This window comes from Podarcis vaucheri (assembly GCF_965113315.1).
Source record: "Podarcis vaucheri genome assembly, chromosome: 1".
NCBI lineage: Eukaryota > Metazoa > Chordata > Lepidosauria > Squamata > Lacertidae > Podarcis > Podarcis vaucheri.
The window spans coordinates 45186304-45210994 of record NC_138759.1 but is presented as its reverse complement, the minus strand read 5'-3'; the positions used below and the strand labels follow the sequence as shown (position 1 = coordinate 45210994).

The 24691-nt window shown below is 44.8% G+C and overlaps 1 protein-coding gene across 4 annotated transcripts in view; it reads left to right on the top strand.

The window, feature by feature from the left end:
* LTK (leukocyte receptor tyrosine kinase) overlaps window positions 1–21746 on the top strand; it is a 114480-nt gene extending 92734 nt beyond the window's left edge. For all 4 annotated transcript variants that reach the window (XM_082239347.1, XM_082239346.1, XM_082239345.1 and 1 more), the window contains 12 exons: window positions 127–279; window positions 1485–1595; window positions 3644–3830; window positions 6047–6137; window positions 7540–7604; window positions 12782–12911; window positions 13261–13358; window positions 16283–16375; window positions 17907–18008; window positions 18689–18823; window positions 19437–19527; window positions 20409–21746. In XM_082239347.1, the coding sequence (XP_082095473.1) occupies window positions 127–279; window positions 1485–1595; window positions 3644–3830; window positions 6047–6137; window positions 7540–7604; window positions 12782–12911; window positions 13261–13358; window positions 16283–16375; window positions 17907–18008; window positions 18689–18823; window positions 19437–19527; window positions 20409–21161 (2009 nt within the window). In that variant the 3' untranslated portion in view covers window positions 21162–21746. The remainder of the gene's footprint in view (window positions 1–126; window positions 280–1484; window positions 1596–3643; window positions 3831–6046; window positions 6138–7539; window positions 7605–12781; window positions 12912–13260; window positions 13359–16282; window positions 16376–17906; window positions 18009–18688; window positions 18824–19436; window positions 19528–20408) is intronic.
* The last annotated feature ends 2945 nt before the right edge of the window (window positions 21747–24691 follow it).

The window sequence follows — 24691 nt, the reverse complement described above, 5'->3', positions numbered from 1 at the left end:
AACAAGGAAGTTCTCAAAAGTCACTATCTGCCCTTTCTTGGGGAATGACAGCTGCATCATCTAGTCTGAGATGTGAGCTTAGGAAAAATCTAAACTCTAGTGTGTATCCATTTCCTTCTCATTTAGTTATGGAGAGTCATGGTGAGGTGGAGATTGATATCTACGTGAATTGCAGCCACTGCCAGTCAGGTATCTGCAAGCTGGCTCCTGACGCCCACCTGCCCATCTGTATTTGTGCAGTCGGGTCCATCTTGGCCAGTGACAATGTATCATGCACAGGTAAAACGTGGAACATCCACCCAATATATATAAAAATAATCCTTTCTTTGCTTTTTCCTAGCCTTATACCATGAACCAGGGGAAGGGACATAGCTCAGTGGTAGGACTGGGAGCGAGCCCTGTCTGAAATCCTAGACAGCCACAGCCATTCATTGTAGACAATACTGAGGTAGATTTTCTAGGGACGCGGGTGGTGCTCTGGTCTAAACCACTGAGCCTCTTGGGCTTGCTGATAAGAAGTTCACCGGTTTGAATTCCTGCGATGGAGTGAGCTCCTGTTGCTCTGTCCCAGCTTCTGCCAACCTAGCAGTTTGAAAGCACACCAGTGCAAGTAGATAAATAGGTACCGCTGCTGCAGGAAGGTAAATGGCACTTCTGTGCACTCTGGCTTCCATCACGGTGTTCTGTTGCACCAGAAGCAGTTTAGTCATGCTGGTCACATGACCCGGAAAGCTTTCTGTGGACAAATGCTGGCTCCCTCGGCCTGAAAGCGAGTTGAGCGCCACACAGCCTCGACTGGTTGCCTTTGACTGGACTTAACCTAGATTGTTTTCTGAAGTGCATCTTATAATTTGGGGTACATTATTTCCATAAAGACTCCCTTCTTGTGCATGGTTAGCAATCATATGGACTTAAAAATGATGCAGCCATTTAATTTTGTTTCATTACCATGTTTGTTTCATGGTGATTTATGACTGTTGATTGCTATTAGATTTTGCTAGGATATCTATTGGTCACCAATGTGCCCATCCTGTCATAACTACCTCTGTGGGATAGGTATACCAATGGCTGTTTATCAGAATATCTAAATGAAACCCATCACGTTCAAAGGTTCTAGACCTCTGGTTACAAGTCTCGGGGATGGCCATCTCCATTTTGCTCTGCTAATGGCAGACCTGGAGAAGCTATAACCCTCCATGACTATATTCTCTTCTTCTCTTCTCCAATGCCCATCAGCCCCAGCCAGCAGGATCAGCAGTCAGGGATGATCAGAATTGTAGTCCAGCAACATCTACCTAGCTGCACATTCTCCAGCCCTAATTTATGAGATCCACAGGGTCCTGTGATTGACCACAGTTAGAAAACAGAGCACTGGAGTAGATGGGACTCTTGGTCTAATGTGGTTGACAGTTCTCTTTGCCATAAACATTGCATAGGAGCTGTGGGCGTATGATGATGTAGAATTATAGTTTTGTTTTGACCAGTTCTCCGTGAGCCTATCCCAGAAGGACAACTGCCTCTCTCACTCCTCCTGGCTGTGATTGCTGTGACTGTGGTGCTTGGAATGGCTCTCACTTGCGGCAGCCTGTCGTTTGGTAAGAAGCATCAATTATACTTCTTTTGGTGAATTTGCTCACCTTGGCCATTCACATTTCTGACCTTTTCCTACCCTTTATCCTGTGAAGGCTGCCGAGTGTTTGGAAGTCAATGTAAAAAGGTGGACTCCTCAGCATCACACAGAACCTAAGCATTATTGGACTCTTTAATAAAAATAGTCGCAATAGTAGTCATAAACATATTGTGTACTTATAAAAATGCAACACACTTTCCAGATAAATGCATAAACAGTCCCTATACACAGGGTCACGTTCTAAAACTCAAGGTACAAAAGGGGAAGGAGAAGGGAGAGAACAGGATGTAGAACATGTACAACTTTCACCTCCATTGCTAGCCTATTGGTTAGTTGAGCACTGCAATGTTTTCGTCATCCTGGGGGAAAAGGGGAAAGTGGGGTGCCACAGGGTTCCGTCCTGGGCCCGTTGTTGTGCAATGTCTTTATAAATGACTTGGTTGAAGGAATTGAGGGGCTGCTCATCAAATGCGCAGGTGACACCAAACTGGGAAGGGCAGCTAATGCTGTAGAAGACAGAATCAGAATTCAAAATGACCTTAACAGATTGGAGAACTGGACCCAAGCTGACAAAATGAATTTCAATAGGGTCAAATGTAAGGTTCTGCACTTAGGCAGGAAGAACCAGGTGCACAAATATAGGATGGGGGACACCTGGCTTACTAGCAGTACATGTGAAAAGGATCTAGGGATCTTGGTGGACCACAAGCTTAACATGAGTCAACAGTGTGAGGTTGTGGAGGTTTAGCTGTGATTCCTGCATTGCAGGAGGTTGAACTAGATGGCCCTTGGGTCCCTTCCAACTCTATGATTTCAAGTGAATGAGGTCAACCTGTCATTGCTGCCTCTGGGGAGCAAGCCACTTACAAAGATGTGGGAATAGATTCAAAGTATGGCATGTTTTAGCAGCAAGGGTCAGCACTGCTGGGACAATAAATCCCATCTCTTACTTGACAGGTGTGGTATACAGAAAATATGAACTAGAAAATCTTTGTTATAAATCTGCACTGTTTGATCAAGCTTTTTTTAAAAAAAGGCTTGTCTCAGTAAAATATTCCTGACAATGTTTTGACCCAAGGACCCTTTTCTAAAGTGAAAATAATTCAGCAAGCTATGTTTGCATTTACATTCAAAGCCCTAGCCCACCTTTCAGGTCTACCTAAATGTTTTGTGGGAGCTGTATAATTAGATCTCCTGACCAAATTTCTTACACAAAATACCTGTGTATATGGCCGGGGGGGGGGGGCTGATCAGAGCTTTGTATGCATATGTGTCACATTGTTGCAATCCAAATTACCTCTCAGATCTGTTATTAGCCACAAGCAACACATAATCAGTGTGTTTTGATGTTTCTGGATTATTTTTTTCACCTTTGAAAAAGGGTCACAAGTTGCCTTTCTCATCAGGGATTTTACAGAAGCATAAAGACCAGTGTTTCTGAGATTGATTGAACAGTGTAGCTTTTCTATTTTGTCATTTTTATGTTCTGCAAATTCACAGGTGGCTGATTTTTTTTGCAACAGAACCTCACAGTGACAAATATTTCAGGAACTAAAGTTATTTCTGCTTGAAACATTTTTGCTTAGGCAAGCCTATCCATGCATCTAGAAGTTTCATGTATTTTATCTCTTTTTGGCTTCTTTTTAGTCATTTTTGAGTGCTTTCAGATCCCTGTGTTTAATTATTTTTATTGAGAATTTTAATATTACTGTAATGTTTTGTTTTATATTTTTGTAATCTGCTTAGAGGTTTTCTTGTGGCTTTCTACCAGGAATGTTTGGAAAATACTTTATAGATTGACCTCTGGGGCATTGATGACCTAGACAGGCTTGCTTATCTATGATTCAACAAAAATTATCACAATAAATGAGCAAATCCTGCCTAAAAAAACCAGGGTTTAAATAGTCTAAAGAACGTCCAGGTGAAACATTGGAAAGTTATTATGGGCATTACTTTGCTCTTTCCAGAGGTTGGTTATTTCAGTCTTTAATCTCTGTGAACTTTTCTCTTCAGTTTACCACCATAAGAAGAAGCAGCTTGAAGGAGCCAGGGCCCGTCTCCAAAGCCCAGAATATAATCTGAGCAAAATCCGCACTTCCACTATCATGACGGATTACAACCCCAACTACAGCTTTGCAGGAAAGGCAGCCAGTCTCAGCGAACTCAAGGAGATCCCACGGAAGAACATCTCCCTTCTCCGGTAATGCCTTCTTCTTGCTAACGTCAGGCTGAAACAGAAAATGTTCAAAGGAATGAAACAGTCTTTGCATGACACTGTGAGGATAGCAGACTCCAGACAATCCTCTCTATTTTAAGGAGTGAATTTCATAAACAGGATGCCACCACCAAGAAGGCTCTCTCTTCTTCTTGCTAACGTAGGAAGAGGAATCCTAGCAGAGGTTGGGGTGTTATTTTAATGCAGTGGTACCTCTGGTTACGTACTTAATTTGTTCTGGAGGTCCGTTCCTAATCTGAAACTGTTCTTAACCTGAAACACCACTTTAGCTAATGGGGCCTCCCGCTGCCGCCGCGTGATTTCTGTTCTCATCCTGAAGCAAAGTTCTTAACCCGAGGTATTATTTCTGGGTTAGTGGAGTCTGTATCCTGAAGCGTATGTAACCTGAAGCATAAGTAACCCGAGGTACCACAGTACTAGTGGCTCTGATGTCAACAGGCTAACCAGCAGGCTTAGGATGTTACCCTAATCCTGTACCAAATGCTTTGATTATACAAATAGACCTGCACAGCACTCAGTTATACCTGAAATGAAGACCATTTCTATCCACTAAGTTAGTGCAGAATGTGTTGCACACATTGCTTAAGGTTTCTTTGCATACTTTAGATTTGGATATCCTTCCCCACCTCTCCGGGTGTCAGGCTGAAACAGAAAATGTTCAAAGGAATGAAACAGTCTTTGCATGACACTGTGAGGATAGCAGACTCCAGACAATCCTCTCTATTTTAAGGAGTGAATTTCATAAACAGGATGCCACCACCAAGAAGGCTCTCTCTCTTCAGTTGCCACCTGCCTCATATTTGATGGCAGGGCTTTGGTTGAGATGATGATCTCATCACCAGAGCGGGCTGGTGTGTAACGGTCCTCTCTCCATTTACCATTTGCCTCACTTTTCATGAGGGAGCTCATGGAGGAACCTCAGTTGCTGATCTCAGAGCATGGGCAGGTTGGGGTGGAGGAGGCATGAGTTCTGCAGATGCATGAGCAGAGGCAGAGAAATGGGAACATAGGCAGGAACTGGAATTTGGAATCATGGAGTGGTAGAGTTATGAGGATCATTTAGTCCAAATCCCTGAAATGCAGGAAACTTTTGCCTACCATGGGGTTCAAACCCAAGACCCTTAGATTAAGAGTCTCATGCTCTACCAACTGTTGTTTCAGGTTTTGCCCAAATCTCATCTCATTTCTGACTAGAAACCTCAATGGGATTTAAGTAGTCTATTAATGCAGGATTGTTGTTGTTTAGCAGCAACAGTACCCTGTTTTCTCGGCAGCAAACTTGCTCTTTTTTGAATTGCAGAGCCACAGGGTTCCAATGGAAAGTAACAAGATTTGATTATGGCTTCCCAGTTTTATTTCCTACGAATGTGTCCCATCTTGTTATTTTGAAAGACTGGCTTTGTAAGATAATGGCTTTAAGTACGTTCTTTGGAGAGCCCAAACTGACTTTTTAAAAATCTCATGTAAAGTGGTTTCTGAGATGCTTGCCTAATAGCATTTAATACCTGGTGGCCACTGCCTTGAGGAATTTGTCAAACAAATACCCACGTGGGTGGCGCTGTGGGTAAAAGCCTCAGCGCCTAGGGCTTGCCGATCGAAAGGTCGGCGGTTCGAATCCCCGTGGCAGGGTGCGCTCCCGCTGCTCAGTCCCAGCGCCTGCCAACCTAGCAGTTCGAAAGCACCCCCGGGTGCAAGTAGATAAATAGGTACCGCTTACCAGCGGGAAGGTAAACGGCGTTCCGTGTGCTGCGCTGGCTCGCCAGATGCAGCTTTGTCACGCTGGCCACGTGACCCGGAAGTGTCTCCGGACAGCGCTGGCCCCCGGCCTCTTGAGTGAGATGGGCGCACAAACCCCAGAGTCTGTCAAGACTGGCCCGTTCGGGCAGGGGTACCTTTCCCTTTACCTGGTGGCCACTGCCTTGAGGAATTTGTCAAACAAATACACACACACACACACACACCAGGGCTGCTTGGATACTTGACTGATACTCAGTGCTTAAGTTGTATATTTGTAAACAAACATCCCAAAACAGAGTAAGATTTGAGCACTCTTTCCTCACAAGGAAAGTTACCCTGTAGCAGACAGCACTGGATCTTCCTTCTTTTGGGAATACAGCAGTGTTTGCTTAACACACTCATGGGTTGTGCACGAGGTAATGTATGTCCCCCCCCGCTTTCAGGGCACTTGGACACGGGGCATTTGGTGAAGTTTACAAAGGAACAGTGGTCGGAATCACCGGGGATCCCAGCCCACTACAAGTGGCTATCAAGGTCGGTGTGCACATTAATAAGCAGAAATAAGATTTTTGTTTGCTATTGTATTCCTTCGTGAGATCCTTATCCCACTTTTCTGCCACAGTGGTAGCGAATATGACTTACAGATCAATTAAAAACAATATAAAATACCGGTAAGTCATTGAAAAAGAAACCCAGACTTAGTGTCGCAAAATAACTGTAGAAAGCATAAAGAAGCAAATTTATGTTGATGCCACCACAGAAAAGTTCCTCTCTCTGTAGAAGTGACTCAGATGTCCAAAAGTGGTGGAGGGAGCACTAGGACAAGGGCCTCCAATTAAGATAATAATTGATTGATGGGTTTGGATTATTGTTTGAAGCATGGGTCTTCAAAAATGTGATCACACCTGCTTGTGAAATCAATTCGGAAGAGGAACAGCCTTCTCAAGCAAGTCCACCTCAAATTAGGCCTTGCAACTCACCTTTGCCCTCCCTGCCAGTACTCCTACTTCCCTGATGTAAAAGCATACCTTGGAGAAGAGGGAAGGGTTATCAGGCTGAGGAGGGCTCCAAAGAGGCCCAGCAAGCCTTTTCTCTGGCAGCAAATGATACCAAGAACCACCTTTGCTACTGAGGATTGTGAAACTTGACTACAAGTGGCACGCTTTCCAGCAGGAAATAACTTACTATACATTTACTGCTGTGCAGGATTTTTTTTCTCCATGGGACTTGGTGGAGGGTAGAGAGGAGGAAGGGCCGGCAGAGTGACCTGTGGGGGGTGGCAGAAGGAAGGGGGCTGGGTTGGGAGCTCTCCTGCCACCAGTCCCTCCATTTCCTTGCAGTGGGAAACTGGCAGGGGAGTTGTCTAGATTCATCTGGGTTTTGTGAGTAGCCCTTGCAAAGAAAGTGAGTTCACCCCTGAAATATAGAACTAACAGAAGAAATGGAGCAAAATCGTATTTTCTTTCATCCATTTTTTTATAATACAGAGACAGATTGTAGCCAGCCTTTGTGTGGGTGAGCATAAAAATTCTCCCAAAACCCACTTGAATATAAATATTCCACCCTTATTCCCCTCCTCCTTCCCTCGCCATTATTCCTGTTCAGAAACTCCACAGAATAGTTCCCTAAAATTCACACTATTGTGAATCAGAATATACTTTGTTATAGATAATGAGGCTTAAGTATCAGATGCGTGCAAAGGGCATCTAAGTTAGAATACTGTGTTTTAAGATTTGTTTTCAGGGTTGTTAGATTTTTTTATTGTATTTTAATTGTGTTAGGTTCCTTGGGGGTGTTTGCAGGATAAAACACAGGACAAAATGAAGACAAGAAATGCTCTGATTAATGACTTCAGCTCTTCCAGCTCCTCGTTTTCTCCTGCCAGGAATTTATTTTCTTTGTAATGGGTTCAGCTTTTTCTTCTCCTTCTCAATAGACGTTGCCAGAAATCTGTTCTGAACAGGACGAGATGGATTTCCTAATGGAAGCACTGATAATCAGGTGTGTTTAAAAAAATTCTGCCTTGAAGTTAACAAAAACATAGCTAGAAAATAAAATATGTCTCAGGAGACTCTATTATCGGCTTGCTTTGTTTTCAGCAGCAGAAACCTTTAAAAGGTGCATATCGTGCTGAATATTTAATTATTATTATTTCTTACATTTATGAGGCATTTTCCCCATGAGGCGATTTGCAGTATAATACCACATATAAAAAGTTAAAACAATTGCATCTATAAAAACGCTAGCACAAAACAATTGCATATATATTAAAAAATGATAAATATAAAAACAGTTTAAAACAACAGCACTTACATAAAATCAATTCAGGGCCAAGATACATAGATAGTGAACCAGGATAAATATTTTAGAAGGGTTGCTGAAATTGAGTTTCCCAGTTCTCTGTTCCCTCCCCGCCCCCCGCCCCCGGAACCGGGAATAATGCACATTGCAAATGATTGTGGACCTTGAAGAAGGGTCCTGTTGAATTTCTAAGCTCACACTGCTCAGACTGCTCCTGCTGAGAAAGCGTTGTGTAAAAACCATTGCTGTTCAGTTTCACATGCCTCCAATTCATCAATAACATTCAGTGGCTGAATGTGCTCTGTAGCATCAGTCTTCCGCATATGGAGCAATAGGAAGATGCAGGTGGGCCAGTCTTCCTGGTATGCCGTCCTCACAGCTCAGTGGCCGTAGCACAGTGATGGAACACATGATGTTTTGCCTAAAGACGATCTCAGGTTCAGTCCCATTGAAATGGATCAGGTGTAAGATGGCAGGAAAATCCTGTCTCTGCCAGAGGCCCTGGATAATTGTTCCCCCCTCAAGAGTTGAGTATAGTATACTATACTATACTATACTTGACTGACAAATAGCCTGACTCTGTTTATGGCAGCATTGTATATTCTGCACAAATAGATATCTAGCCTATCCCTCAAAAACCCATGTCTTAAAAACAAGCTTAATTATTCCATATAGAATTTCTAAAATAACTTTCGGTATAATGAATGTTCTTTGATACCCTTTTTGAGACTCACAAGTGTGTCTAATGTCCCACCCTAGTGGCATGCCTATCTCTGAGCTTCTAATGGATGTAAAAAAACAACAACCTGATAGACTGTATGTGCTCAAAGAACCTAGCAGCATACAAATAATAATTGTATTGCATTTGGCAGTTCAGGATTAAAGGTTTGGCTTATTCTTGGAATTAGCCTTCTTGCCTAGGGTTCTTTGGTTGCCTTACAAAAAGTTAAAATTACAATACAACAAATGAAAATGTTGTTAAACAAGAACATTGAAGCACCATAATACAAAAGAGGAAGCAGCACTAAAGCACCATACAGGAAAATAACAGGGTCCTTTCTTGGAGCCAAAATTACATCGAGGTATGAAGCAAAGTCATTATTTCACCAGGAAAGAATTTCTAAACCCATACCACAGAAATTATTGCTGGATGTGGAACAACAACTTGCTAAAATTACTGAAAACACAGAGACCGTCAGGCTCACTAGCATAAGCAACACATAAGGAGTGGGGATTGATCAAGGAGGCAGATTTAGACAGGACCAGAAAAATGCAAGGCAGACAGGCAAAGGAGCCAGGCAAACCAGCAGGATTGGGCAGGATTCGCAGGCCACAGAGGCCTAGGAACTGACTGGCATTACATTCCCCCCAATCTTTGCCTCAGAGTAAGCGCCAGTGAACAGAGTAGGATTTAATTCTGAGTAAACATGCTTGGGATTGCAGTGTAGAAACAGGAACAACAAAAGGAGACAGGAAGGTTAGGAGTATACCAAGGTTCAGCTAAGACGTTCTAAACCATGGGTAGGCAAACTAAGGCCTGGGGGCCAGATCCAGCCCAATCACCTTCTAAATCTGGCCTACGGACGGTCTGGGAATCAGCGTGTTTTTACATGTGTAGAATGTGTCCTTTTATTTAAAATGCATCGCTGGGTAATTTGTGGGGCATAGGAATTCGTTCATCCCCCCCCCCCCCCGAACATATAGTCCAGCCCCCCCCCACAAGGTCTGAGGGACAGTGGACCGGCCCCCTGCTGAAAAACTTTGCTGACTCCTGTTCTAAACACAAGCTGTTGAGTCGCTAATCTGTCAGCAGCTTCTTTTTCCAGGAGACATGGGATAGTGGGCCATAAGACAGAGGAAAACGAATCCCAGTTATCTTACTCACATGCAGGGATATTGCATGAAGGAGCAGTGGGACCTCGGCACATGTGCCACTCACATCCCCATTGGCCTTGCCCCCTTAATATCTGTGTTTGGCATGGGTGCCTGTCTGGGAGTTGCTGAATGTGCATGGGTGCTCTTCACAACATTGTCCGTGCATTGCCACAGGGTAATGCCAGTGCTTTTTGGTGGGGGGCGCAGGGGGACGCATACTCCTTAACATTTTGTGAATCTTAACAGGAGAAGAAACAATTTTTTTAAAAAAAAAAATATTAGTTTCTTCTCTTGCATGGTGAATCGTCAGTTCCGTTGCTACCCCCAATGGCAGCCTCATTTCCTGTCACAGTGTTTCCCGAGTCTCAGACAGAAGCAAGCGTTTAATGTGTGAAGTAGGAGTTGGAATCTAGCACGGTGATTGGTCAGTTTCATTGTTACCACCTCCGATGGCGGCTTCATTTCCTTTCCCGGTGATATTCTTGAGTCAAAATGAGAGTACCCCCTAAACATTTTTTTGGGGGGGGAGTACTGGGTAATGCATTACCAATGCATTACTTCAGGTGTTGCTGGACTGCAACTCCCATCAACCCTCACCACTGGCCATACTGGCTGGGGGGGGGTGATGGGCCTTGGAATTTGGCAACATCTAGAGTGCCCCAGATGGGCAACCCCTGCAGTACAGGGCTCACTTTAGAGCTTATGTAGGAACTTGTCTTTCCCATGGCATGAGGTGTTTGTGTTCTAGGTGAGCCCAAAGATGGGCTTGAGGTGATTCTTCCTGATAGATATTCCCGAAGTTTGTTCCCCTTGACTACAGCTTGTTTTGTTCCACTTGACTAGAAGAGAGAGACACACCTTAGTCAATAGCCTTGCAGGTTTTTACACGTCCCGAGTGCCAAGTGAGTGTGAGGGATTGCATTATTTATGGCTAGGCGGATCAACCGTAATTGCTGTGTTTGGAATAAAAACTCTCCTGGAGGCAGTTGAGGGAGGGTGCCTTTGACCCACCCACCGCACCCTCCAGCTCCAACAAGCCACAAGGATCAAACAGATGCCAACTGTCTGCCTCTCTCACAAACTGACACATTGAGTGACAAGGCTGGGCAAAAGAGTGCTCATGCATTTTGTTTGTGTGGGGGTTTTTTTAAATCTGCCTGGAGATAATTTCACATTTGTTTGATTTGTTAGCTGCTCCCACTCATGGGGAAACCATAAGTTCACATCTCACCCCACCTTACCTCTTAAGGAAGTTTTGCTGTGAGTGCTTGTCTTGTGGGTGCCAGAAAAACACAGATGGTATTGAAAGAAATTTCATTTTATTGCTTGAATAACATAATGCATTCCTCTAAGACAGAGGTAGTGTTGACCTTTTTGGCAGAGATACCACAAGTCAAGTTCAAAATAGGATTGTGGCAATCTATTCCCTGGTTCAAGACCTTGCCCTCTCCCTTCCTCGGGTACCTCCTAATAATAATAATAATAATAATTTATACCCTGCCCATCTGGCTGGGTTTCCCCAGCCATTCTGGGCGGCTTCCAACAAAAGATTAAAAATTCATTAAAACATCAGTCATTAAAAACTTCCCTAAACATCTCTCACTGCCCTCTGGTGTGTTTCTTTCTTACCTCATCCTCTTAATTCTCCCTGCAGACATCACTGATTTCTGACAGAAGCTGATTTATAGAAAGAAGCCCAGTGCTCAGATTATGGAAGAAAACGTAGCAGAGGCTTCCAAGACAATCTGTTTATTGAGTGTGCATTCTGCAGGGAGGTTATATCACATCATGTCAATCGATTGTCATCCCATGCCTTCCCCTTAATTTCCCATCACTTTCCTTACTGCAAGCAAGCAAGCAAGCAAACAAACAACCCAAGTTTTTGGAAGCAGGCTTGTTGCACAAGAGCCCCAAATCAATTTTAATTGCATAACCTGAATTTGCCAGCGTGCGGCTGAATCACAATGCTCTGGAAGCTGCCAGAGGGTCTGGGGAAGGGTCATAGCTTAGTGGTAGAACACCTGTTTTGCATGCTGAAGGTCAAGGGCTCCAATCCCCAGCATCGCCAGGTAGGGCCAGGAATATTTCCTGCCTGCAAACCTGGAATGTCACTGCTGTCTACTGAGCGAGATGGGCTAATGTGTGTTTTCAAGCTGCATGTACATTTCTAACAGGGAACACTCAAATATAGAGGCAGTAAGTTTTAAAGCAGTTCAGTTAACTCGCAACTCCAATTAATTTATTTCTTGTGCTATATTTGTGCTTAATCATGCCTGCTGAGCGTAAGCAATTCCCTCAAACTTCCTTCTATTTATTCTTTAATGGCTTTGATCAGCAACTGGCAACCTATAGGCCAAACCCTGCTCTTGATTGATAGCAACGGGTACCCGTACAGAGAGGTCTATGGAAACAGCATTGGCCCTTAAGATTTGCCAGCAGACTGCTTTGGACAGTAGCACTGAGAGCCTGGCCCACTGCCCTCCCCTAGCCCTTTCTCGAAGTAGCTCTCTGGTAGAACTAGTGGCTTAAGGCCTTAGTTCCATTAAAGGAGATCCCTCGTATACATACCTGGGATACAGAAGGTCCCAGGTTCTAAGCCCCACATCTCCTGCCTGAAATCTTGGCGGACTGTTGCTGGTTGGTGTTGACCACCCTTCCATATGTTTTGGACTACAACTCCCATCATCCCTGACCCTTGGCCATGCTGGCTGGGGCTCATGGGTGTTGTAGGCCAAAACACCGGGAGAAGGCAGGCTGGTGTAGAGATCACTGATCTAGAAAAATCAACTGTCTGGCTCAGTGCAAGGTAGCTTCCTATATAACCTGTGGGTTGCAGCAACTCAGGTCTAAAATCCAAAAACTTCCTAGAGTTGTGAGACTGATAGCATTCAGTTTACCAGAGTTTAGGAAGGTATTAAGTGAAGGATCTTAGTGACTGCCTAACACTGAAATCATCCCCCCCCCTCCTCTCTTCCATGCTTCCATGGTGGCTGATGGTTCAGCAAGTTCAATCACCAGAATATTGTGCAGTGCATTGGGGTGAGCCTGCAGACCTTGCCTCGCTTCATCCTGTTGGAGCTTATGACTGGTGGAGATATGAAGAGCTTCCTTCGGCAGAACCGGCCTCGGGTGGTGAGTAAACCACCGCTTCTCCCCTTGCCCTGCTCTGGAGATCTTGCTGGTGATGCCCAGCTCCAGCCACCCAGTGACTATTTCCAGGTCACGAGGGAGCATGAATGAAACAGTTGTTCACTACAGACTTCCTGGAGTTCATTCTGTTAGGAAGTAGAGATGTGTTGAGGCGGGTAGGAAGATAAGCTTCATCATGTGAGTGGACCAAAGCCTTGTTGTGTAACTGACATGAAGCAGAAACGTTCAGTGTAAAAAACGACACTCAAACTGGTGCCTTCCAGACTCCCATGTCTCACACCCCATGTCTCACGCATATTGAATCTTTGTTTTCCCTCTCTCTCGTGGGCAGAATCAGCCATCCACTCTGGCAATGCAAGACCTGCTGAATATAGCCAGGGACATTGCTTGTGGTTGCAAGTATCTGGAGGAGAACCACTTCATCCATAGGTAAGAGAGGCTTACCTGTATAATGATTCCCCGTGTGCTGTATTTCTTGGCTTGTTTTCCAAAGAGGCATAGATGTGTTATTCAGAGGGAAGCCAGTGTGGTGTAGTGGTTAAGGTTGTCAGACTAGGGAGTAACCCACCCGCATCCTCATACTAGGGAGACTAGGGGTTCAAATCCCCACTCGGCTATGAAACCCACTCACTGCCTCTCAGTCTAACCTCCCTCACAGGGCTGCTGTGTGGAATAAATGAGAAAGGAGAAGAACCATGTACACCACCTTGAACTTGTGGCTCTTTGGAGAAAAGGGTGGGGAATAAATTCAATAAACAATAATAAAATAGGCTTAACAGCTCCAAAGGCAAATTGGAGTTGTGCCATCTGAAACAGAAACTTTGTTTTTCGAATTTGACATTGATTTTGACGCAATGACATAGTGTGGTTTTTGAGATAATACCTTAAAACAGGTTGAAACTCATTCCATACCAAGTAGAAAAAAGAATGAATTCCTGAAAACCATGTAGACAGAGGCAGAGATGGTCACAGAGCATAGCTGTCAACTTTTCTCTTTTCTTGCGAGGAATCCTATTCGGAATAAGGGATTTTCCCCTTAAAAAAAAGGGAAAAGTTTGCAGCTATGTCACAGAGGCTGACACCAGGCAAGCCTCATTTTGCATAGTTCCATCCAGCTCATTATCAGCATCTTTATCAAATGGTTAATTCCCCCTAAGTGCATCATTAGCAACCTAGATCATTCCATGCTGATGAGCTACTGCTGCTAGTTATGGTTATGTCGTGAGATAGTCCTGTTCATTCCACTGAAGGATCAGGTGTTAGCCGTGGGTATGTCTCACTTCCTTGTGAAAACAAAGGAAATTGTGTGAATTTGCATGTCGTTAAACAATGGAACCACCTTTTATTTTCAAAGACAAAACGTGTAACAGGCGAGTGGGATTTCTACTGAAGTTCAGTGGGAAACAGATAAATGTATAAAGTTTCCTTTATACTTCTGAAAACTTTTTAAAGGTGAACCACATCTCAGTGATAAAGTATACTTTTACGTATGCTGGAAGTCACAGGTTCAACCCTTTTCATCTCCATTTAAAAGGTTCAGGTGGTAGTTGGTAAGAAAAGATCCCTGCCAGAAACCAGGAAGAGCCACAGCCAGTCAGAGTAAACAGTTCTGGGCTAGGAATAACAGTGGTCTGACTCAGTATAAGCCATCTGCTTACGTTGGTATCAAACGTTCATCTTGAGAAGCCTTCTTCCTGTACTAGCGGTGTATCTTATCTTTGCCCACTAGATGGCAGTGTTGCAACATATGTTCCTGGATTCCTTTTATCCTTGAAATTACATGGGTAGGCAAACTAAGGCCCAGAGGCCAGATCTGGACCAATTGCCTTCTAAATCCAGCCCACGGGTGATCCAGGAATCAGTGTGTTTTTACATGAGTAGAATGCATTTTATTTAAAATGCATCTCTGGGTTATTTGTGGGGCATAGGAATTCGTTCATTTCCCCCCCCAAAAAAAAAAATAGTCCGGCCCCCCACAAGGTCTGGGGGACAGTGGACTGGCCCCCTGCTGAAAAAGTTTGCTGACCCCTGGTTTAGAGTTTGTAGACATTTGTAGATGTGAATATCTAGGCCTATCTATAACAAGCTTTGCCCATAAATGAAGTATAGGAGACTATTGCTGTATTAAAACAGCATAAGTAGCACTCCTGTATTTAGAGATGCCAACTTCAGTAGCTTAAAAAAAAAAAAGGATAGATAACTGTGGTGATCACACAGGGTCCCCGGACGTTTCACCGTCTATTGGTCCCTGTGCCACCACTTTATTTCTCGCTGCCACCACGCAGGCCCTACCTAGTAAAATACTGTGTCCAGTCAGGGTTAGACTGGAACATAAACTTGTTTATTTATTGCAGTTTAACAAGCGTGTGGTTTCATAAACAGTCTCAGTCAATTACAATCATGGGGTGCCTATCCAGCCTATAACTTCCGCTACCTGCTCTCACTCACTAAACCACCTCTCAGATATTTACTTGTCTTCCTAGCTCCTAACTGTTCCTGACTCAGTTTATTTTGCTACACTAACTCAACCTACCCACAGACTCTATCCCAATTCACTCCCACTCCAACCAACCACCCAACTCCCAATGAACTCCCCCTCTTCACCCCTCCCAGAGCTGGTTTTATAGTCCCTCTGATTCCAACCTCCTGGGTTCTGATTCGGTAACCTGTTTAACTATTTCATCTCCAGCACTCTCATATGTTAACGTCACAATAACGAGTGTGATAAAAGAGATGCCCTTACTAGACTGTAGCGTGTGAAGAGGCCTATGCTGATTTAACTGTGGGTGGGGAAGGAGTATCCCGATTCAGTCCAGGAAACCCTCCTCTCCTAACAAATCTGCCATAAACCAGAACTAGCCTTAGGGTGAAGTGGCAAAACAGCCACTTCAAATGGCAGATCTCAGAGGTTTCCCTGCTTACAAGCTCCATCTCTGCGTCTGCCATTAAAAAAATAACAAGAGAGTTGCTCAGTTTCTTGTTCCATTTTTCTTCAAGTAGGAAAAGGCGCAAGAGGAGAGGGAGTGCTTGGAGAGATAAGTGACCCTTTTTGATCAGCAACCAGAAGTCCCACCAGTCATGGTCCTCTTGCAGCTTTCTAAAAGCTTTTATTTGGGGGTTAATTTCAAATGGGATCAAGACTCGCTCCCTTGCCCCTGTCATTCAAGTAGTAGTCATTCATGGTAAACGGCATTCGAATAAGAAAATGTAAACAACTTGCCAGCAGTACAGGAGGGCCTGTCCTTGCAGAAGTGAGTGCTTTGTGTAATGGCTTCCTTAAGTGTGTATTTACGGTGCCCACTTGAACTTCAAAATCCCCGGCTTCCACCTCATGCTTCTGTGTCCTTTCACAGGGATATCGCTGCAAGAAACTGCCTTCTGACCTGCACTGGGCCAGGGCGAGTAGCTAAAATTGGCGACTTCGGAATGGCCCGGGATATCTACAGGTAAGATATAAAAGCAATAGGGGGCAGGGAAGCCAAACCTACCACATCCCTTCAGTGCCATGTACAGTGGTACCTTGGGTTAAGAACTTAATTCATTCTGGAGGTCTGTTCTTAACCTGAAACTGTTTTTAATCTGAGGTAACACTTTAAGCTAATGGGCCTCCTGCTGCCGCTGCGCCGCCAGAGCACAATTTCTGTTCTCATTCTGAAGTAAAGTTCTTAACCCGAGGTACTATTTCTGGGTTAGCGGAGTCTGTAACCTGAAGCGTCTGTAACCCGAGGTACCACTGTATGCATGTCTGACATCAAGCATGGTCCGTATGTTTGTGAATACTACCTGCTGGAAACTGCAGGACGAGAGCCATTCGCCAGATCCAGCAGAGCTGTTCTTGTGTTCTTAACTGCAACCAGTTTTCTTGTTCTTTTTCTCAACACATCTTGCCTAACCCACAACTGTCATGGCAGTGCTTGAAGCAACCCTCCTCCTGTAGCTTGATCTCAGACACACTTCATTGTAGGAGAAAGAGCAACAATATGTCCCCGAGTGGCAGAAGGCAAAAAAAAGCAGGCAAGGCTGTAGCTCAGGGGGTAGAGCATCGGCCTTGGATGTGGAAGTTCTGAGGTTCAAGCCTCGGTGTCCCCAGGTAGGGCCGTGAAACACTCCCTGCCTGAAATCCCACTGCCAGTCAGTGCAGGCAATACTGAGATTGACCAATGGGTCTGACTCGGTATAAAGCAGCGATCGCCCTGTGTTCTATGCAGTTAGAAGAAATGTGTGTTCCTGCCTTTCCAAAGAAACTCAAATTTGTTTGTGTTAACTGCATTTCCTGTGTATACGCTGGAATGTGGGGAAGACCAGGCCTTTACATCATCATCATCATCATCATCATCATCATCATCATCATCATCATAATTTATTTATACCCCGCCCATCTGGCTGGGCTTCCCCAGCCACTCTGGGCGGCTTCCAACAACATATTAAAATACCATAATGCATCAAACATTAAAAGCTTCCCTAAACAGGGCTGCCTTCAGATGTCTTCTAAAAGTCTGGTAGTTGTTGTTCTCTTTGACATCTGGTGGGAGGGCGTTCCACAGGGCGGGTGCCACTACCAAGAAGGCCCTCTGCCTGGTTCCCTGTAGCTTGGCTTCTGGCAGTGAGGGAACTGCTAGAAGGCCCTCGGCGCTGGGCCTCAGTGTCCAGGTTGAACGATGGGGGTGGAGACGCAACTTCAGGTATACTGGGCCGAGGCCGTTTAGGGCTTTAAAGGTCAACACCAGCACTTTGAATTGTGCTCGGAAACGTACTGGGAGCCAATGTAGGTGTTATGTGGTCTCGGCGGCTGCCCCCCGTCACCAGTCTAGCTGCCGCATTCTGGATTAGTTGTAGTTTCCAGGTCACCTTCAAAGGTAGCCCCACATAGAGTGCCTTGCAGTAGTCCAAGCGAGAGATAACCGGAGCATTTCTTACTCAGCTACTTCTGTGGGCTTTAATTTCCCCTTCCCCATCTCTTTTTCTTTGGCCTGCCAGGGCAAGCTACTACCGCAAAGGAGGGAGAGCCATGCTCCCAGTCAAGTGGATGCCTCCAGAGGCTTTCCTGGAAGGAATATTCACCTCCAAGACTGACACCTGGTAAGAAATGCCTTTGCACTGCCACTGATTTTGGGGAAACAAACCACAAGCCCAGGCTCAGACATCAGGCTAAGCCTAGGCTTAGCTTCTGACAATAGCAGGAACAGGGGAGGAGTAAAAGCACTGAGATTTCACCTTGCATACTAGCATGCTGTTCATTCATCTTTAATCCACACTGAAGCTTAAATGAGGTTTCAAGTGATGTGTGAATGAGGCCTCTACTGAGTTAGGTAGACCAATGGTCTTTGGAGAAGATGCTTGCTATGCATTTTGAAATTGATCCTATGAATTCACAACGAGGCCAGTGTTATTTGAAAGTGCTGGGCTGTTGCTGCGGAAACAGTATTTAACTAGTTGCCTTTGCCTAAACTCTGGCTTGAGAGAAGTGTGGATGAGCAGTTCAGCAGCAATAGGCTTGCAGTGATTGATCTGAGGACTGAGAAGCAGGGAGGGTTTTTAGTGTGGGACCACTAGGCAGATAGCACCCCACCCTAAGAAGGTCCTGCCAACACATTTCTGATTCTTCAAACTCCTTGAGAGGAAGGCTAAGATCTGACCAGCCAAGGCAGAGGCCACAGAAGCAAAGGAAAGGGCAGCATCATGCCATGTGCTTTGCAACTCTAAAACTATTAAGGTGCTGGCTGGAGGATAATGGATTGCATTCACTGGTTCTCTGCTAGGTCCTTTGGAGTTCTGCTTTGGGAGATCTTCTCCCTGGGCTATATGCCTTACCCTTGCAAAACCAACCAGGAAGTCCTGGAGTTTGTCACCAGTGGGGGAAGAATGGATCCACCCAAGAACTGCCCAGGGCCGGTGTGAGTATGCCTTCATTTTTACAAAATAAGGCCAGTGAGAACGGTCTGCTCCAGGACTGGGGAGCCTTTTTCCTGGAACAAAAATATCCAGCACTTGCAGACCTGATTTTTAAAGCCCAAGGGATGCCTTTGAAAGGGCTGGTTGGATCAGCAGCCTGCCTGTCCAACCCACATCCCAACCTCTTTCTCCTTCTGCCACCACCTGCCTCTCTCTGACTTCTTCAGAGGGTACCAGGAAGAGAAAACAAGGAACATTCCTCACTGTATTTGCTGTGAAAGTTAATTGCATCTCTTAAATAAGTTTTTTTAAAATAATAATAATAATAATAATGGTCTATTATATTATATGGTCTTGTTGTCAGATGTTTTCCCACCAGCTGGGAACTTGCCCATTGTAGGACAGAGTCCACCACCCCTGCCCCCCTCCATTTCTGGCTTTTTGCAGATGGGTCACCTCAAAGACAGAGAACTACTTGTGACCTGAATCATTAATCCTGAAGGGCCCACAAAAGTAAAGTCATGGTTTTGAAGTGCAAAAGGGAATGAACAACTAGGTAATTTTTACCCTCTTCATCTTCCTGCTGTTGGTTTTGTTTTGCCCTTCTTCTCCAAGTTACCGGATCATGACGCAGTGTTGGCAGCATAGTCCCGAGTACCGACCCAACTTCTCCACCATTCTGGAAAGGATCAAGTACTGCACACAGGTCAGGAATATTCTCGTGAAATTCCATGGTGCTGGTGGGTATCCAGAGTCCTTTCTATAACCTTTCAGGTCTCCCCTGCCTGCCCACCCATCCCCTGAACAGATGGAAACGCCTTATACTGGATCAGCCTGTTGTTCCCTCAGGCCCACTGAGCTCCACCCATGAGTAATAATAGGCCCCTTCCTACTGCAGCCCCTTGTGCTACTGAACATTCAGGGACCTTTCAGAGCAGCATTCAGTGCCACAAGTGGCTGCAGCCAAAAGGGAAGGATCACTTCTCTCCACCACTGAGGAAGCAGCAGGCAACAAAGGGGTCAACCACCCACACTACCATTTCGCTAGTCTCTGGCTTTTCCAGATTTAATATACAGCTCCATGGGCAGAGCATTTTCCTTGCAAGCAGGTGGTGCCATAAGGTTCAATCCCCACATCTCTAAGTAGGACTGGGAGGCACCCTGGACAGCTCCTGCTAGTCAGTGTACTAGGTTGACAGAGTGTTGATGTCCCAAGTGCCTGATGGTTCTATCCAACATGGTGCTATGTGATCATCCCACTGCAAAAACAAAACAAAACAAACCCAGTGCAAGGATTTCTGCTTGTGTAACAATATGTTCTCCCTCTTTCTTCCATGTGCTTCCCAAATCTGTTTTAGGAGTTTCCTCAACCTTCTGGGGCAGATTTGGGGAGGGAGTAGGGCATGCACAGCAGGAGGAGAGTGCGGAAGTTTCATTGCAGAAGCAAAAATTGTTGCACTCACAGGACATGAATCCCACCCTCTGTATCTGTTGGTAATGTCTAGTTTGGTCTTGTAAGCATGTTAGCGTCTGTATCGGTCAAAGTGATAGTATTTAGGAAGTTCAATATCCTTGCTTGTCTTTTAGGACCCTGATGTGATCAATACAGAGCTGCCCATTGAATGCAGCCCAACACCAGAGGATGAAGGAAGCACTATGTTGCATCCAAACAATTCCACAGGGAAGGTTCCTTTGCTGGGGAATTCTCCCCTTACCCCGCAGATGAACTTCATAACATTGGAAGACCATGATTCAGGGAACAAGTATGGGCAGTGTCCACAGGAGCTGCTGGTGGAGAACCTTGGAAACTGGATAGCCAGAGGAGCTGGCACGCCTTCCTCCAGTGATTCCAGCAATGGGACCCAGATGCAGAAACTGGAGTCTGCCGGCCAGCCAGCGTACAAGCTGAAGAATAAAACCAAAAATCTTTGGAACCCAACTTACGGATCCTGGGTCCTGGAGGGCGTCTGCCAACCCAGCTCTAAACTCAACACAACGCAAGAGCGGGAAGATTCGGGGTTTGATGGGAACTGCAGTTCCTCCCCTAGTTCTCGGGCATCACCTTCATGTCCGAGCCAGAACCACTCTCCTCACATCGATATTGGAGGGATTGAACTGGTGAAGCTGCAGAATTTCCCATGTGGCAATGTGAACTACGCTTACGATGATCTCTGCTGCGAAACAGGCAGGTCTTTGCCTCTGGCAGTGGAGCCAACCACAGTTTTGAGGAGTGCCAGCCTGCACAGAGACGGCAAGCTTTCCTTTAAGCCAGAAAAAACCTCAAGAGAGAGAGACTCTGGTCTCTCCTTATCAGATGACCTGAGTGTTACGCCTGTATAACATGGAACACTTTTGCAAAGAGTTGGGCCTCCACCCTGGGGCCATGTCTGCAAGAACAATCAAAAATGTTCTCCACCCCCTACCCCCGGTCTTCCTCCCTCCCTGTTCTCGGAACAGATGAATTAATGTTGTCTTGCTCTGGCCTCCAGCACATGCCCAATGAGTACTTGAGGCTGGTTGGCTCCAACCTACTGGTGTCAATGGTGGTGGCTGCAGGATGCAATGAAGCTACTGTTGCAATGAATGGTTCAGGGTCCAGTGGTCCATGGAGGTGTTCACATTCACCCAATCACCTCCCTGAAAAATGGTCTCTTCCCTCATATGAACTAGGTAGGTTCATATGGCAGAACCGTGAGCAACCTATGTAGGGCGGTGGTCTGCAAAATGTGGTTTCCAGCTGACTCACCACTCACAACCAAGCAGGAAATAAAACCAGCTGGGTTTGCCTTGGACTCAGTAGCTGAAAACATGTAGTAAAAATAACAAAGACAGAGAGGAGTCTACGCAAGGAAACAGAGCCAAAGTTAAGAAGGGAGCAGATCACAATTGCATTCTTCGGGAAGAGCATTAGAAACTGAGAAAACTCATTACTGAAAGAAGTTGCTTTGCACCACAGAAACTAACTAGTTTGGTTATTGATGCCTGACCTGTGGAGTCTCAGGAGTTAGCCTGCTTTGTCTGCAATGAACTGGACATTTCCTTTTAATGGACTTCGTTTACGCAGAACTCTGCTCAACGGTAGTAATTCACTCTCCCGTAGGAATACTTTTTTGTAAGCTGGAAATTTAGGGTACGATTTTTATAGATGTATATAATATTCAAAGTTCTTCTATGATGAAATGTGACAAAGGCTGTTAACTTGAAGTAAGGCCAACAAGAAGTATTTTAATTCTGAAGGGGAATCCTAACTTAATAGGTAAAATGCTGGTGTTTGTTTGGGTCATATATACAAAATAGATTCTAGAGGTAGGTATATAGACTCAGCATTGGTGAGGTAAACTGAGGAGGTGGCGAGTTGGAAACCATGTTGGTCTACTGCAGGATATAATGAGAGCTGCTGAATTAGAAAGGCCCAATATTGCACAAGTTAATTCAGGGACACATAACCCCTTTTTCACAAGAAAGCATCCAACATAAGTGTCATTCAGAGCTTGTGCATCTCACACATTTGAAAAGCAGGTAGTGTTTTGCCCAGTGTAAAATATCCTTCAGAGAGAGATGTTTGAGACATGTCCAGGGAACTACGTCCTCTGAAAGGAAGTCGCCCATGTTCTCTCATTGACTTAATCTATACTACCTTTAGGTTTTTCATAGAAAGCAGCTCACCCAAAACATGTACACAAAACTGGCCACAGAATGCATGAGAAGACCAGTTTTCAGTGCATGTGCTCAATTTCTGCTGCGACAGATGACTAGGCCAACTGGCAGGGAAGTGGGAAAGTAGAGAGCTGAAAAAGTTTTCCATGTCACACCAGCAAAATAATAATGATAATGATAATAATAAGTTGTTTGGTACAGGCTTTTTCTGTAGATAAAAATAGTCTTATCATTCACTTGTTTATTTAGTGTCAGCAGGTGGTATATAGAATGATCGCTTTCTTCAATCCTTTTCTGCTACCTGTTCCAAACATCATTTAGTATAGACCATTTGAAAAATGAACTTGTATTGAAAGAAATCACATTCATGAAGAAAATATGCATTTCCACACTATAATTACCAAATGAAAACTCTGTACAGCAGAGCTTTCCAAACTTCATGTTGATGACACACCTTTTTAGACATGCATCAATTTGTAATCGTGACACAGTAATTCAGTTTTGCTAACAAACAGGAGGTTAAACTAACTGCTTTACAGCCCCTGGAGGAGCACAGGGAGCATTTGTGTGACACACCTACACACTGCAGCTAACAGTTTGGAAAGCTCTAGGAGATGGGAAGTCATTAATGACTTCTCATGTACAGGTCACAGAAAGACAAAATCCTTGCTACTACACAATGCCTTTTCTCCTGACCTTAACCTAACCTGCAGCAAAAAGCCATGACATTTCTGCAAATCAGCCCAGGGAACTTGGTCCACAAAAGGGCCCTTAATTGCCTTGTCTGTTATCCTGCTTATCAGAACTGACTGTGTGCCTCTTTGACCTTTTCCCTCACAGAAATAGCATCCCTGTTAATCCAAACTCTGTGAACATTTTGTTTATAATTTTAAGCACACTTAGAGGAAACAAGGGCCACTGAAATCAATAGGACTGAACTTCAGAACTTTTAGTCTCTTATTACGATGATGTGATAGTTTTTCAGACCAAGGGGCGGGGGAATAGCTTTGCTGTACCTATTTTGTGCGAAGCTTTCCAAAACTACAAAAGGCAGATTCTTCATGTTTGGCTCAGCTTTTTTTCCCTTTGGGTGGTTCTCAAACATTGCATTATGCTAAGGTCGTTTCACCTATTTACTTCCTTATAATTTGATAGGTAATATAAATCATATGCATATTTGCATGCCATTTTAATCATAGATGTCATGATCTTGCACCATCCTCGTTGACACGAATGGGCACATTTCCATGGGACTCTTAGAATTGAATCAGACCCAAATACATCCGTCAGCAAAAAAGATTTCAGCCATATGACAGCAGGTGGCACGTGTGATTGAGTGAGCGAGAAAACAAACTGATGGTACAAAAGTAGAGAGCACTCTCAGAGCCTAGCTCTACAGTTCTTTTCTCCTTAGTTTAACTCAATTATTTTCCAAGAATTCCTTTAGTACTGTTCTTTTGGGAAAATAGCTCACGTGGTTTCCATGTTATATCTGTGTGATACAAGTATATAGACTTTGTATTGGCACCGTTTGCTAGAGGAGGGACTTTATAACGAAGATACCAACAACAAAATGAATTAAAATGGTTAGTGCCTCCCCAGGTAAAGGTAAAGGGACCCCTGACCATCAGGTCCAGTCATGGCCGACTCTGAGGTTGCGGCGCTGATCTTGCTTTAATGGCAAAGGGAGCCGGCGTACAGCTTCTGGGTCATGTGGCCAGCATGACTGAGCTGCTTCTGGCGAGAGCAGTGCACGGAAACGCCGTTTACCTTCTCGCCGGAGCGGTACCCATTTATCCACTTGCACTTTGACGTGCTTTCGAACTGCTAGGTTGGCAGGAGCAGGGCCCGAGCAACGGGAGCTCACCCCGTCAAACTGCCGACCTTCTGATTGGCAAGTCCTAGGCTCTGTGGTTTAACCCACAGCGCCACCCGCATCCCCAACCCAACCCCAAAATGCAATTCATGTGAGGTATGCCTGGTTGCATCTTGATTCATCCCAAGCAGGTCACTTCCTTTTCTACTAATTTCCCCTCGACTTGTGCTATTCTCTCTCTCTGTTCTGCCTCTTGCTAGGCTGAAAAACCCAGCTTTCCTTTAAATTGGGAAGTGATCGATCCCATTTCCTCCTTTGCCTTTTCCACACTGGCACAAACAATCCAAACAGAGTTTTCTATGATGGCGCTAAGAGAGCTTTGACACTCTTCACGCTT